We start from the raw sequence: 15,919 nt of genomic DNA on the forward strand, positions 1-15,919 counted from the left end.
TGGAAGAAAGAGAGACAGAGAGAGAGAGAACGCATGAGAGAAAGAAAAAGAGAGAGATGGATCGAGAGAGAAAGCAGAAGTGAACAAAGAAGGAAAGCGGGAGGCTCCCGACGTGAGTCGCTCGCGCTAAAACCACGTTTAAAACAAAGGGTGCCGCCGGCGAATTAAGAACGATATTTTAACGCTCGACTTAATTGCATTAAATTGCAAGTGAGAAAGAGAGTGAACGACGGAGAGAGCCACAAAGAAAAAAATGCATGACGGAGTGAATAAAGTTAAAAGAGACGAGGCACGACGACGATTTCTCTGAGAACAGTGGTGGCCGTTCTATTTCGTGATTGGGTATAAGCACTTGTGCGTGAAACACTCACGTCGTGCTCTTTCCGCGTGTTCCTTATTCTGAATATATGGGAGAAAGAGATAGATGAAATATTGGAAAAAGACTGAGAAATGTGCGTTTGCAAGATTATTTAATGTTGATGGTAATAAGTATTATGTTACATGATATTACATGTTACATAATATTACATAATATTACATGTTATTAATCTCTTACGTCGTATGACAAATTTAGCTGATTGAATTACATGTAACAGAGTGCAATTAGAAATATTTTAGACGACGGTAAACACAATACAAAATAACAAATGAAATCAACATATGTATATTATTAATTAATGTATGTCAATTGCGCGTACGATCACAAAACTCTGTCCGCTCAATTTATGACCATTTGCGATCGGTCAAGAAATTTGTAAATATATATATATGAATATATAAATAACAAGGAACTATTTATAACGTAAGCGCGCCACAATCACGCCACAATCAGAGTTCGTGTTACAAAACGAATTTAACAAGACCAAAATCTTGTAAGACAAGTCACAAAATAAGTGTGTAACTTTACTCACTAGCACTTAGCCCTTGAAAGTTCCCTTTCAGCTATCGAAAGGTACGGAAAATCAAGATGAAATAATTACATAATATATATGTTTTATCTAACGGATGTCGGAAGGTGAGTTCTGAGTTTTGCGAGCCTTCCCATCGGTCTTACACACCACGCTCTTGTCCAACGTCAGGTCTTGCGTTTCACAAGCATTACTATCACCGGAAAGCGAGTTCTCGTTGTCACAGACAATTACGCTCATCGTGGCATTCGATACCTCACGATGCGTCTTCTGGTGATTGCCGAGTGTGATAACGCTCCTGAAATACTTACCACATTTCTTGCAGTAGAGGTTGCACTTCTCGTGGCTCTTCCGATGCTTATTCAGCAGGTCCTTGCGCGTGAATGTCCTGCTGCAGATCGTGCACGCAAATTTGTCCGGGTTCACATGGAGCACGTTGTGCCTCGTCAGGTTGTCTAGCCTCGTGTATTTCCTAGTGCAGATGTCGCAGGTGAATTTGGTCCTCTCCGAGTGACACCTCTGATGGTACTTCAAATATCTCTTCTCGGCGAAAGTCTTCTTGCACGCGCAGCACGGGATCTGGTTGCTGTTGTCCTTCTTTGCGTCCATGTGACTCGTCAGTTCGTCACACGTTGCGAATTCTTCCTTGCAGAATAGGCAGACGAACTTTTTCGGCTGCTTGTTCCTCTGTATGTTCTCCAGGAAATTAGGATCGGTCATGATCTTATAGAGAAACGAGTCTTTCAGTTTATCCTCCGGCTCGGCGGAGATGCCTGTCGCGATCTCCTCAAGATGATTCGTAGCATCTTTTGTTGACAAGTTTATGACCTCCACGTTATTGTTGTCATCGTTAGTGAGCAATGATGACGTGCTGGTGGTGGATGAAAACGAGGTCAACCCATTGCTTGAAGCAGTGGACGTAATAATTGGGAAAAAGATCGTTGAAGAAGACGCGTACGCCTGTCAAATAATATTTATCTTAAAAGAATAATAAATTTGAAATTTCATGTATTATATATTTTTATATCTATGTAAGACATTTATTTATCTACCAAATATTAAAATATAGTAAAAATAATTTTAGCGCAATTAAATTTTTATTCGTCTATATATACATATTATTATACATATATGCTCTTCAAATTCGATTTTCAATAAACTTTTAATAATGCAGATTATTATATGCGTTGACACGCATAAACAGTTGTCAAATGTTGTCAAAATTATGCTACAATTTAACAATATCACATGGTGTCTTACCTGGTATGCATTTTGACGATTTTGACTAACTGTTGCATTAGGATTTTCAATATCCTGGACATTTTCGTCATCCGAAGAAATTTTCGTCGCAGATATAATTTTAATTTTTTGAAGTATTCTGTGTCTTGGAACTGTTTTAGTTCTCATTCTTATGCTATAAGAGAATTGCAAAAAATTGTAAGATTAATCTTAACGCCATAATTAATAATATTAGAATAAACTAGTTGTTAAATGTTTAATCTTAAGTTACGAAACATGAAGCAGATTAGTATTTAAACATCGATGACTAATCAATTGATCAATTGAAAATATCGTTATTTTGTGATAATCAAACATTCATATTATATAATACGTAATGCATTTAAGTAATGTTGAATAAAATAGCTACAGGAATCTAAAATAATTCAGACTTGGTAATTTTATAGAGTAAACTCATACTTACACTCGAAATAAACAAAACTGCAGGATGATTAGACAATTGGATGGCGCTATTCCAATTGAAAAGGCAACACTTGATATTGTTGGCACACTCTTTTAGTGATTGTCCAAACCGATCCATGCGCCGCGATCCATGCTATACGAAATAGCGATTACGACTGACAAGGATTTATAGGACCTTGGTCGATTTCGCCGTTGCTCAATCGACCTCGGTGCGACTTTGATCATCGACACGACAACAAGAGCCCTAGCGGAGTCGCGGGAATGAGAATCCGCGAGTTTGCAAACATATGTAGATATATATCTTGTATTCGCCGAAACAGATTACTATGGAAGCTATCTTCATCGTATTGTAATTTCTTTCGTACGGATGATATCTACACGTGTTCAAGATGGGCATTCAACGACATCTTGCAAAATATCGGCCGCATACAATAGCCCCGAAATTAGAAATCGTATCATAATAACTTTATATAATATAAAACATACATATTTTACATAACATGAAAAAAGCTTATCATTTTGTAAAGATTTGCATATTTTAACATATCTTTATCGTAATCATTAAAATATAATAAAATATTATATAAAATATGTAATATATATTTCATATATCTCGAAGGTTGCACTTCTAATATGTATGAATTTGTAAATATTTAATATAATATAATTATCATAAAATAATTACATTCTATGTGCAAAATCACGTAGAATGATATATATTGAAATACGCAAAGTGTTTCAATTATTCAATGCAATTAACGTCACAGAAACATAGTAGGTATCGGGGTACGAGTATCAATTCTATATTCACAGCTGGCTTAACTGCTTCGACCATATGTACACACGACCAAAAAAATGCAGGCGGGTATTCCCCTTCCGGATATATTTTTATAACCCATTTTATTCGCTCCGCACGGGGAGAAAGAGAGAGACAGCGATAACAATACCGAACCGGAGTAAATCGACACGATGCTAAAAAAACAAGTCGAGACACAGAGCGTCGAGATAAAAGAACGGGAATAAAAAAAATGGAATACGATGGGGTCAAGCATAAAATTGGCAAAAAAAAAAGGAAGTCTCGCTGTTTGGTACGATGTCCCCGTTAGCCATCCTTGCACAGCCCCCGGTCGTTAATACGACATAAGGAGGAGTCAGGGTTAAGCGAGGGTGAAGCGAGGATTTTTAATTGTAGTTCGCCCGATATAACCCCGCTCAGCCCACTCGGTATTGTCATACCGGGACGGCGCTTTTCTTTATTTCCCCAGTGGCTGGATGAGGTTATACATTTTTTTAAACTACGGCGATGCCTCCGTCTTCTTATTAGCAAAGCTAATTGGAAATACAAATGGTTATTCACGGTAAGAAGGAGAAGGTCGTGCCGAAGAGTGGCGGCGCAGGTTTGCAGATAGAAAGAGAGTGCGCAAAGGGGGCGGAAAGGGAGGTGGAGGTAGTACACCCCCGCGTATTAAGCTTGTATTTGCTCCGGATAATTAGGACTTTTTCCCAGCCAATTCGGATGAATAATTGATTTTGCTGCTCCCGCCCCCGGACGCCTGTCGCTCTTGGACCTTTTCGAATGACAATCACCCGGAGAAAAATACGGATCTTTGCGATGAAATATTCAGTGCCTCTTTCGCGCGAGGTATTATTATGGAGAACGCGGCCTGAAAAAAATGTTTTCGAATACCGACGTAGCAGCAATAATGACAGACTCTGAGCGGATTGAAGATCGTTAATTCATCGATCCAATGATGCAGGTATTTATCTAAAATTAATTGAATTTTATCACAACAGAGTTGTATGCAAAAATTGACAAGATTTAAAAATTGAAAACCTGTGTGAGATTAATAATATTCTTTGACATCTTTGCCAAGTCAGCTTTAAAATGATCAAAGAATTTAAAAGACTAGATTGGAAACAGCCTGTATAAAAAATTATTTAAAGATGCAAGAGTAAATTTAATAAACGTCAAGTTTCTTCGGCAGACATCCTCGTAAACATCCATGATATCGTGACGTTTGACCAATCGCGATGAGAAAGATGCGATCTACTATCCACGTAGCGGTGGAATCCGTCAACGAATATCGTTCACTCCTCCCTTCTGTTTCCTTTCTGTTTCCGTAGCAATTTTTTTAGCAGCGCGGAAACTGTCGAACGTCTCGCGAGACATTTTGACACCTAGTATATCTCTCTCACACCCATTTCCTTCATCTACTTATATTACGTATACAATATCTGTGTATCGAAGCTGGTTGATCCTGGTAGGTTCCCTTCGCCGGGCGCGAGGCCATACATCACACCACCTCCTTTATTAAACTCATATTTTTCAAAAAGTCTCACCTTCGCTATCTGGAGCGCCTCCTCTCGCTCGCAAGTCGGAAATCAGCCCGGGGAGAACGAAAAATTCATTTGGCACTCAAGGCTAAGATGGATATGAAAATTTTTATGCTAAAGGTGATTTACGTCTGCGCGCGCGCGTCGTCGTGCCGCACCGACATGACTCAACCAGCTTTTTATCATAAATGATGTATCGCTCATAGATAATAAGTAAATATTCCGGTGTTTGTTTGACGTAAGTTTCCAGGAACAAAAACACGGTAAGATTAGCGTTTGCATGTTAATAAATGCAAATTAATAAATTGATCAAAATTCAAATGGACGAATTTGCGAAACCGTCCCGTCGGTCTGTCGTCTCGGACGGCGTTTCTCTCTCTCTCCCCGACAATTTTTGCAACAAAATAAATTTTTCACGGCGGGGCGAGAGAAGAGTACGTATACACGAGAGATTTGACGAGAGGACGACAGAGGTCCTTTAACGAGTCGCGCTTCCATGGGGTATATCGCGCGATGAGTTCGTTGTCTCTTCGTGAAGCGGCGGAAAGTTGGGCCACTTCCCTTCGACGCGCGGAGGAGAGATTGGCCGTTTGGCGGGCATAAAGAAGAAAGCCACCCCCTTCAGTTTGCCTTCCAGCGCGCCCTTCGCCACCTCCGTCAGTCGGTCGCCCCCTCACGAGCCAAAACCGCGGACGGTTATAAAGCATTCTTCCAGTTTATTAGACGGAGACTCGCGGGCCTCTCTTTATATTAAGCATGTGCATTATTAATGCGCCGGTATAACCGTAAAATGCTGATGAAAAAAAGTTGCCAAGCCCCGCGGGTGTTTCTTCTTGCGGCAAGGCAAAGGATGGTGAAAGGCACCTCCGAGATTGCTACCGCAGCTTGACTGACTGACTGACTCTTCGACTGGTTAGATCCTCCTCATGCGAAATTACAACTTGCTTAATAACACTACTTCACAGGAATTATCCGCGATATAATAGTATCTACCAAAGTGTTATGTATGAAACAAATTTCGGAGGATGCAACCAGCGTGGTGAGCAATATAATTTAAGCTCTCGAGGTATTACATAGATTTGCGATTTACGGATTTAAGGAAATTTACGAATTTGTAAAAGAGAACTGTGTTTGGCAAATAATATCACCAATTGGACAACCATGCACGATCGGAAATGGTCTCGCATTTCTCGACGATAGTCTAGTCCGGTTCGTTTTTTGCCGAAGCGGTCTCGCGCGATAAGACGACCGACGCAGCAATCTGGCACGGGAGTTACACGCGGCCGGGATTTCCATGGAAATCGATGACACCCTCGGCGACGTAACTTCGGACGAGAGAGAATCGCCGAATAGAATGCCCGTAACTTATCCAGATAAGGGGTTGTAAAACGATGCTGTAGCTATCTGCCAATACGGTCTTGTGCTCCCTCTTCTCGCGAGAGGGAAGGCCTGCATTCGCCAGGTTGCGGGTAGATATAGAGAGCAATTTCACAGAAATTGATGCCATTTGAATATCGCCTACGCCACGGGACGCGCGCGCGCGCACGTGCTTACAAGATGGTGCCGTTCGTAAAAGCGTTTACACGATTGTCGGAGATCTCTATCCGTCCGCGCGGCGCTTCCTCGACAAATACTGCCGAGACACATCGGGGTATTATATGTTTCGTGGATCGTATTTCCATTGCGGGTTGCGCGCCGGTACTTCACGAGGCAGAGATGGGGCGACTAACGTAAACCAAGCGTCTGTTCCTCGACATTTGTTTCCCTCGTCGATTGCGAGTCGACTCGATGGGGAGGAAAGGGGGAGGGGGTGGAATTAACGTAGGGGTGTTCCTTCGTAATCGCATCGACGTTATGCGCATCAATGTTTTACGCGACATTTATGCACGAATATATCATAAATAATTACATATTAAATTTACATTTTGCACATTTCGCAGTGGTCTACTTTACGTTCACGATTACAGTAGTGGCAAATATATTTGCAACAAAAGCAACAAACTCTTTTGCGTATTTTGATCTTGACAAATAGTATAATTAATTTAAGTTTCGAGTGTTCATCGCGCCAAGCCGCGGTACTTCCAAATGACTTTAATCAGGGAGCACCTTTAACCCGTCACCCATCCCTCTCCACACGTATGATTATACTTGGTGACTTCCGGAGATACGTGCCGGGGTTACGTCACGTCGGTGTTACCAAAGTCCTGTTTATCAAGTCACGCTGCCACAGTCGAAGTATACGTGCACGCCTCACCTCGGTGCCCGTCAATGGCGCTTCTTAGCTTATGCATAAAGCCTCTTTCGCCCTTCGCCCTCACGCCCCGCCAGTCCCAGTCTATCCGCGTCCGCCTCCCGCAGCCTCTCCTCATCTTTCACGATTTCATCCCCGCCGTTTCATCGAGGCTTCAACCCCTTCTTCGGCCGGTAGTGGCAGATCGGGGTGTCTCGCTCGCACGCTCGCACGCTCGCTCACTCGCGAGCATTTCCGCCAGGATGTATCGCAAAATCTATACCGACCCCGCGCGCGGAGACGAGGGCAAGAGGAAGGAGGAAAGAGAAGGGTGCAGGGGTGGCGGATAGGGGGAGTGGGCGACGGTGGCGGAGGCCAGGGTGGTTTTCGAGAAGGGTGAGCCCCGTCACATTTCACTACAGACTAATAACTTCTGAATATTCATTTCGTGTTTCTCCTTGCCTGCTTGCGAACCCGTAAGCAAGGCTAATGCGACGCTCACAACGGAACGTGCGACGATCCCGGAGACGCCGCACGCACCATGATCGAATTTTGGGCAACTTTGGGCGCGAGGAGCGAAAATCATGGCACCGCAAAACGAGCGTCGCACGATTCAATTAATTCGACTTTGGCTGATCGTCCGGATCGGCCGCGGGACGTAATTGACGCGTGCGATTCCGTGTGAGCCGAGTTTAAGGAGTATGTACTCTCCTTCGTCGAAGCGAGAAAAACAGAGTAGCTCGGAGGCGAGGGAAAAGCGAGAGACGGTCGTCATGGCAACTATGAATTAAGTAATCAATGAATTATTATTGACATTGATGTCTTCGCTCTGCTCCTCCTCCTCCTCCTCCTCCTCCTCCTCCTCCTCCTCCTCCTTCTTCTTCTCCTCCTTCCGCTTCTCCGCGCGATACTTCAAGACTCATAAAGCAGGTTGCCCCGCGTTCCTGATTAATACGCCGGTAGTATATCTCACTGGATTTCAGGATAAAGAGATGGAAAGGTCTGAAGCGCGCGAACGAAACTCGGGGCTCCGGGTGTAGCTCGCTGGATGGAAAATGATTCGCGGCGGGTTTCCCGTGTAAACATAATTTTTCTGCTCTTTACATTCAATGCGGAGGCAGCGCAAATGAGTAGCCATGCATCGCGCCACGGGTTTGCGCGTGCGATTAATAACTAACCGTGAGCCGCACATTTTAAAGTTTTATTGATCCCCGCGCTCAATGGATCCTTATCGCTTTTAATGTGCCGTGGTTAGGCTTTGATTTCTTTTTACGTCGAAACCCCATTAGTTCTTAAATGCACGTTAACGAGCAGTTGGAAACGTCCAGTATAGCTTCAAAATATTTTTAATTAAAACATTCCTATATCTAGATTTTTTTAATATATTAAATTCACAGTCGTACTATTTTTGCAATTAATAAACCGATAATTTCTATTAATTTAAATTTTTCTTTTCCAATCAATTTAAAAAATGATGAATTAATGATACATAGTTGCTAATCCAATATATCTGACTTAAAATGTTTTTCGTCCATCTTGCCAACTGTTATCCGGTTTGCCTTTCTCTCTCTTTCTCTCTCTCTATGTCGCTAAGGTTTCCGGCGTTCGTAATTCGGAACGGTGCTCGCAGAAAATACGATAGGACGCTTCGTATCGCGAGGGGTGTACGGGGGAAGGACGGCGGGAAGAAAGGCGCACGGTGGAATGCTTCGAACCAATAGAGGAGACTCCGCGCCAGCTTCAATTCCACGATCTTCGCGACAAATTAGCACGGACGAATTTCCAACGTCCCGCATCCCCCTGCCGCGCCGCGCGTTCTCTCACGGAAACTTCTCGTCGCACCGAGCGTTTTTCCGTCCTCCTCGATCAAGCTGATTGGTAAACGCGATTATTCCCTCGCGAGTTTGTCTCCCGACGGAATTGTTCGTTACTATTTGTTATCCACCGTGTAGCCAACAAGCGCAGCCACCGATATCGTGTATAGCGATATCGTGTAGCGCAAACGTTCGCCTCGATGTTAATACATTTTACGTTCGCACGCAAAGATACTTCACGAGGTGTTTGAACGCTTGTATTGCGGACAGAAGCGACGACAAAACGATGTAAAGCGGAACTGGAGGAAAACTGCGTGCGACAACGTGTTCTGTAACAACGTGAAATTTCGAACAACCCCGCGTGACAGTGGATGAACGAGAGAAGCGAATGGCACTACATCCCCACGAGCATCCGGCGCGTCGTTATAAAATGACTTTGCGTCGCGGATCAGAACGGAGGGAGATCACACGATGGCTTTTATGCGCTTTAAGATCGGAAGAGAGCGGGAGAGAACGGTCACGAAGAAAAAAAAGGGAAGAAGCGAGAGAGGGCGAATTAAAATTTCACAACGACAACTGACAATCGTGAAATTCCCGTCCCTTATTCCCTGCCCCTTGCCATCCCGTTACCCCCCGGTAGACGGTCCGGCGTTACCGACCCTCCATTGTCTCCGACAAAACAACTCCCCCGCCTTCTCCCTCCACCCCCGGTTAGGAAACGTGCGATAATAAATATAGAGAAAATGAAAAATTATTAAAAACTTCCTTTTTAACCTTGGTAATCCTCGTCGCCCCTAGAGATGCCGCATTAAAAACTCGCCCGTCCCTCCCCCCTCCCTACCAACCCCCGCGACTCCTTCCCTCTGTCTCCGCTTGCTCTTTCCGCGCCCTCGTCCACCCCGTGACTCCGTGGTCCTCGGGGTTGGGCGTCCGGACACGCGAATTATTTATACGCAGGAGTCTCTCTGACGACATTACCACAGTGTTAGCATTAAATCATAATGTACGACCCGTTACGAGCCGCCGTGATTCGGCCCCGCGCGCATCCCCGTGTCAACGAGCGCTCGTCGCTCTTCGCTCGCGTGCTTCTTGTTTTTGCACTTTTAAAGAGCGCGAATAATTATTCTTCGAGCTGGAATATCCGTCGAAGTTCTCGCGCACAAAAAATCCGGCCAATCAAATTTCGTTGAGGAAATTATTGATCAAAGGTGTGAGAGGTAAGAAATCTGTTCCCGCAGATATGTGCCGCAAGTACCACTTTCAAAATGTAAATTTATATTTAAAAACTTTTTCGTTATGATAATATAGAGATTAAGTTAATAAAAGTTAAAGTTTCCGGTGACAGTATCGAACAAAGAAAATCACTCGCGAGGACGGCTCAAAGGAGGAGCAAAGTTCGGCGTATCGTCCGCATAGTTAGGTAGTTTTTTGCCTTTACGTTGATTTACGAGTAATCACGCGGGATGGCACAAAACAACGAGAAACTGCGTCGTATAATAAACCTATATTAATCTCGTAGGAAAGAGATAAAGCGATATTATCGAGCGAGTCCGCCGTCGAACGTCAACTCGCCTGCGCGTCGTAACTTTTTCATGAATAATCCCCGGGCTAATTTGAATAAATTATAACCGACGGCGTTTGACGGGGCACCAAAATCCTCGGCGACGCTATTGATAGCCGTGAAAACGGAAGAAGGGGTCCTCCCGCCTGCGGACGTGCTAAAGCAGAAGGATCTCCGCGCGGCTTCCATTAATTCCTTTGTCTCGCGATCCTGTCACGGTCTCGGGAGCCGATTTTCAAGGACTTTTTCTCGCAGACTCCATTAAAATATCAATTAAGACGAGCGTGTCCATCGCGCCTTCTCGCGGAATCGATCCTTTATTTCTCAGCGGTTACGTCAAATTCATCCTGCGTAGCCGCACGCGACTAACTCAGTTCCATTATTAAGTCGGCAGTTCCATTGTCTTCGAGGGAAACATAAAAAAGCGCCCTGTCCAGATGACGGTAACAATAATGCTATAATATGCCTCACACTCCGGCTATTTAAATACAAAAACGTAGTACGTAATACGCGATTCTGAATAACGTTGCGTGAAATAATCTGCATTGACAGCCTCCCGTTCGATTCGGCTTTGATCGGTTTTCCCTTTCGCGAGTAGCGATACGGATACGAAACCCGATTTAATTAGCGGGACCAGTGAAACGCATAACGGGACAATTATCCTGGAGGAGCATCGACACGCGGATACCGAATACGTTTCGCAACAATAACGCTGTCAGAGTCAAGCCGAGCGATCGTGAATGCGCGCATTCATCCGGCCCGATAATCCAACTTGAAAGGTACACGTCGAGGGCTTTTTCTACTTACTACAACGGTGCTCAGAAGCACGTACGTAACGAACAAACGTTTCCGGAATACCTGTTACCTAGGGCGCTGGAAAAAATATGGGAAACCCCATCCTTGGAGAACGAAGCGCGAGGGGGATGGAGGACGACGGTGGGAGAAGAGGGGGTCGGTTTACCCCACGTAGAAGGCGCGCACGAGTTGGCGCGCGCGCCTGTGCATGCATGTGCGTGTACGCCGGTGCTCACACGGACGCGGGCGCGCGCTCGCATGCGAGCGAGCGCAAGGGTTGAATTTTAATTATTTTCTCTTTGGTAGGTATAATATTTCAATGCTCGGCGGAGCCTGGCCGACCGGGCTCGCCTCTCGCCGCCATCTCTGTCAAGTAATGTTATTATAATTATACGCGTGTGCGCTCGGTCGGTCATTTCTTGTGCCCGTCCATCCCCCGACCACCCCCGAGCACACACTCGCCCACGCACGGCACATCCTCTGTTCGTCTTTCTCCTCTTTCTCGCCGTCTCCGCCTCGCCGCCCTCGTCGCGGCCGCTCTCTTTACGCGATGCTCGCCTCTCTTTCGTCTCTCGCCCGCGTTCCCCGGGTATTGTGCAATTAAAATGTCGTAATTGTCCGTCGGAATTCATCTTGAAATTCGTGCCTAACGGGATCCGCGCACCCCGTGCTCCTGCCTACCCTTTCCGCGTGTGTACGTTGTCTGTTCGCGAGTGATGTAAGCGAGACATCGACGTGAGTGAGGTTCGAGGCAATCTTCTGAATATTTGCGTGGTCCGGTAATTCTATCTGTTTCTTTTTTCTACGCTTTGATTTGAAGGAGTTGTATTATTCAGAGAAATGAAACAAACTCGAATGATTGCTCGCGAATACGTATACGAGGAATAATATCGCTGCAGCGCGTACGTTTGTCACGTTTAATGCAACGCTAATGTTTCACGTTCTAAATCAGGCCTGTCCAAGTTTTCGCTCGCGAGCAAAATACGCTAAGTGAAAAAAGTTGAATGAAAGAGAGAAGAACGGACAATGGGGACCCATCCCCCCATAGATCTTCGCGTAGGATATCGCGTTTGTTCTAATTTGATACAAAAATTTCCAAACCGCGGTGTAATCTTCACGCTACGCTCGCGATAAAAAACCGGTATTATTTTTATTTATGCAATTGCTCGAATCACAGTAATAATTATATGGGTTAGTTTAAGAGCTACGAGCTGCATAATAATTCCAGCACATTTGTAATGATTATTACGATAATCCCGTTCACGAGGATTTTTATTACGTATAAATTTCTTTGCAACGAGCAGCTTTACGTAGCGACGTCACCGCGATGACACATGCATACAAATATGACAAAAATAACGTATCGTCCAACGCAAGTTTCGCGATCACCAAGCAGCCATCGTCGGCGAAGTGAATTGCACAACATTCCTCATTTAATTTCACTGACGCGAGTATTCCATTTCCTTCAGCAGAAATTCCACTGAAAAGCTCTGAAAGGGGCATCAAGATGAATGTAAAAAAATGTCGGACACTAAAAGACGAAGAGGCAGACAGCGAGAAATACAAAATGAGTTCAGTTGCAGCGTAACATAAATATCTCCGCGCATCCGCGTCGCTGCGAAAGAGCCGCGTCGCGTCGGTCGATGCTCGCGGCGGACGAAAGGCGAACACCCCGTCCTCTCGGCGGGGATACAGCTACGGGCGGCGTATGTATGCGATCACCTGAAATTCAGAATTGCAAATTCTTTAATTCACGGGACGTGCACGACGGCGATGGCGATGGCGACGACGGCGACGGCGACGGCGACGGCGGTGGCGGCGGCGGCGGCGGCGGCAGCTATGGTTGCAACGGAGGTCCTCCACTCTGCAGGAAAATACCTTCGCCTGACCTATACAAACATCGCGAGAGACGAGGGATGTGTATTCAAAAATTTACATAGGTACATTCTGATTAAAGTGTCCTAGAAAGCAAATCTAATACAGCAGCGCGAGCGGCGCGCGGCCATCTCTCCCTCTGCGGTCCTCTGACTCCCCCGTCGCGGCGAGAGTCCACCCTCAGGACATGCGAGGACGCGGAACCGCGGGACGGATTATTACGTATCCTTCGGAAAGTTTCCGGCGTCGGGCGAGCGGTGGAGAATATCGGGACCGAATGGGGGATGAAAGGACTGGATGTATCCCCCCGCCGTTGTCCAGTATATCATGATAATCGTGGGATTTATTACTCGTTACCGAGGTTTATTATCCCGGTAACGCGCCAGGGCGAACGTGACGAGAACGTGGAGAACAAATAAAATCACCGAGAGAGAAGGAGGCACTCGAAAAAAAAAGAAAAGAAAAGGAAAAGAGGGAGTGGCCGCGGATGGAAGCGCCGTAATAAATTTCCGCGATTGATAATGACGGAAAACGTGCGAGTGCAAAGCGAAAAGTGCACGAGGAAGATAACCCGAAACGTTCGCGTTGACATCCGAAACACAGCGATATTTTATCCAACGGCAAATAAGTAGAATCTGTCTTGCCTGGCCGTGACCGCTGTCCAAGTACGGCGAGTGCGCGCGAGTGCGCGCATTCCACGCATCCGGCGATTGAATTCACCAATTAATCACCGTGCGGGGCACCGCGGCGGCACGGATGAAAGAATAACGACGCGGAAACGAAACGAAATTTAAATATTCTCGCGTTGTTCGCGAAGAGGCGTCCGAGGGGTAGGAAAGGGCAACGGCGTTCGTATCGCGGGCATCCCTCCGCGCCCCCTCAGTCCCAGTGGCGGTGAGGGGAATCGGGCGAGCCCGGACGTAATTGCAAAATTGCATTAGCTTTGTGTTCTTCCGCCGTTCGCCCAGACGTAAGAGATACGCGCGTGTGTAGCGCATTGCAACGGACGATTTATACGAATTCCGGTTCCTTTTTTTCCGCTCAACGACCGCCCGATCCGCCGCGCCTGTGCTGTGCCCTGTGAGCGATGTCTTTTCGGAATAACGCAGCCAGCAAGATAATACGGGAAGCGCAAACACGTGGAAATTCGATCGTTGTTGTTATTATGTAACAAAAAAACGGGGTAGAAACGTCGTGGAATTCACTTTAAGCTGAATTTCGATGGTCGCGTTAATCGGGTAAGTTCCTGGCGCGCTTAATTTTCCTCCCGCGACGTTGATGTTTGGCCAACCTTATCGGGGGCGCATCGTGAATCCCTTCGTCTGGCTGTGCGAGTCGATAGCATCTACAAGAGCATCGAACCACGAATGGGAGGTTCGACGCGAGCGGCAGGATTCGAGGGTCGCAGGGATGCAGAGAGAAGCTCGAAGTCGTCGGGTGTTATTTGCACGGTATCGAGCACGGGCCCTCCCCGTCCCTTAAACCGGCTCGCCATTTCCCCAGCTCGTTTCGTTTCTCCGGCGACAAATAAGCAACAGAACGGGCGCGGCCCTATCTCGCGCCAGGCAACGATTGCTTGAGAAACGCGCCAGATTCCTGATTCCGTGCCGCTTCTCGACTGAAATTTATCTTCTTCGGTCCCCCTACCATGCCGTTACACACCCCAGCAGAATGTCGTTTCAAATTCGGATCGGATCTTTATCTCGCCCCGTCAAATACATTTTAATCGGAATTGCGAAGGCTCACGCGATATCTACATTTGAATACCGAACGTATTAATAACTTTTTGACAGCACCAGATCCAATTCCTACCGATTAAATGTTAAAACAAATCAACACCGTACCATTAATCATCGAAACAACAAGCGATTTTTTCAACGCGTTCTCAGAAATATCCTTAAACGTAAAATTCTTTTAAGTACTTATATCATTGTTAATCGCTTTATTGATTGACATTACTATGATTGAAAGAAACGAAGAGAATTCACGGATGAGAAATGAAGATATTAACCCAATGAATTATGGATAGTCACGATGTTATCAAAAATATTTCATGGGTTACACGTTTTTAATCTCAAATTTATAAAACGCCATTAAAATTTAATATCAATGAAATTCAAGAAAAACTTAAATATCACTGTCTCATCAAATACTGACGAAACGCGGCGTGGGACGTCTTCTTCATGAAGGAGACACCGAGCCTTGACACCGATAATGCGTCCGTTTGTATTCATCCAGTTATCGGTGCGGAGGGTGCCGGCGGCGTGCGGCGGGTGGAGACCCGACAAGGTATTGTAATACCGCAAGGTTTTATGGGAAACCTGGGGGCGTCGTCGAGCCGTGGCTCGAGGGACGGCGGGCGTGCGGGGAGCAAAATTGAAAATGAGCATAAAAAGCATAAAAAGCGAGGCGCAGGGCAGATTGCCGTGGAACATTCTTCGGCAAAGGGGCAATTCATTTTCGTATGCTATATCAATTTCTTGCTTCGCCTCCTCGCCTCGACCATCTCTCCTCCTCGTTCTCCTCGCCGGCGTCCCCACAGCCGCCAACCTCCGATCTATACGCGTTTCATCCCTTAAAACCGTTAACTCCGCCAGACATCAAGGGGAATGCGAATTAGCTCGGGCCGTCTTATCCGCGCCGATAAAAATGGCGATGAAAAAGACGGGCCCGTTCTGTTGTACCCACTCACCCCCTCGAT

The 15,919-nt window shown here is 45.8% G+C and overlaps 1 protein-coding gene and 1 long non-coding RNA gene across 3 annotated transcripts in view; both read right to left on the reverse strand.

The window, feature by feature from the left end:
- Positions 1-15,919, reverse strand: part of LOC105276294 — a 380,772-nt gene that overhangs the window by 163,531 nt on the left and 201,322 nt on the right. The gene's annotated exons all lie outside the window — the stretch shown is intronic.
- On the reverse strand, positions 452-3,373 carry LOC105276292 (zinc finger protein 573). Its single transcript, XM_011333808.3, has 3 exons — positions 2,611-3,373; positions 2,169-2,322; positions 452-1,868 (listed from the first exon to the last, which is right to left on the reverse strand). The coding sequence occupies exons 2-3, from the start codon at positions 2,313-2,315 to the stop codon at positions 999-1,001; spliced, it is 1,017 nt and encodes a 338-aa protein (XP_011332110.1). The 5' UTR covers positions 2,316-2,322; positions 2,611-3,373; the 3' UTR covers positions 452-998.

This window comes from Ooceraea biroi, chromosome 9, assembly GCF_003672135.1.
Source record: "Ooceraea biroi isolate clonal line C1 chromosome 9, Obir_v5.4, whole genome shotgun sequence".
NCBI lineage: Eukaryota > Metazoa > Arthropoda > Insecta > Hymenoptera > Formicidae > Ooceraea > Ooceraea biroi.

What these genes read in the sequence shown, in the direction of transcription:
- LOC105276292 (XM_011333808.3), bottom strand. Translation starts at nt 2,315, where the DNA reads ATGAGAACTAAAACAGTTCCAAGACACAGAATACTTCAAAAAATTAAA. An exon ending in ATCGTCAAAATGCATACCAG is followed by an intron (nt 1,869 to 2,168) that starts GTAAGACACCAT and finishes ATTATTTGACAG; the next exon opens with GCGTACGCGTCTTCTTCAAC.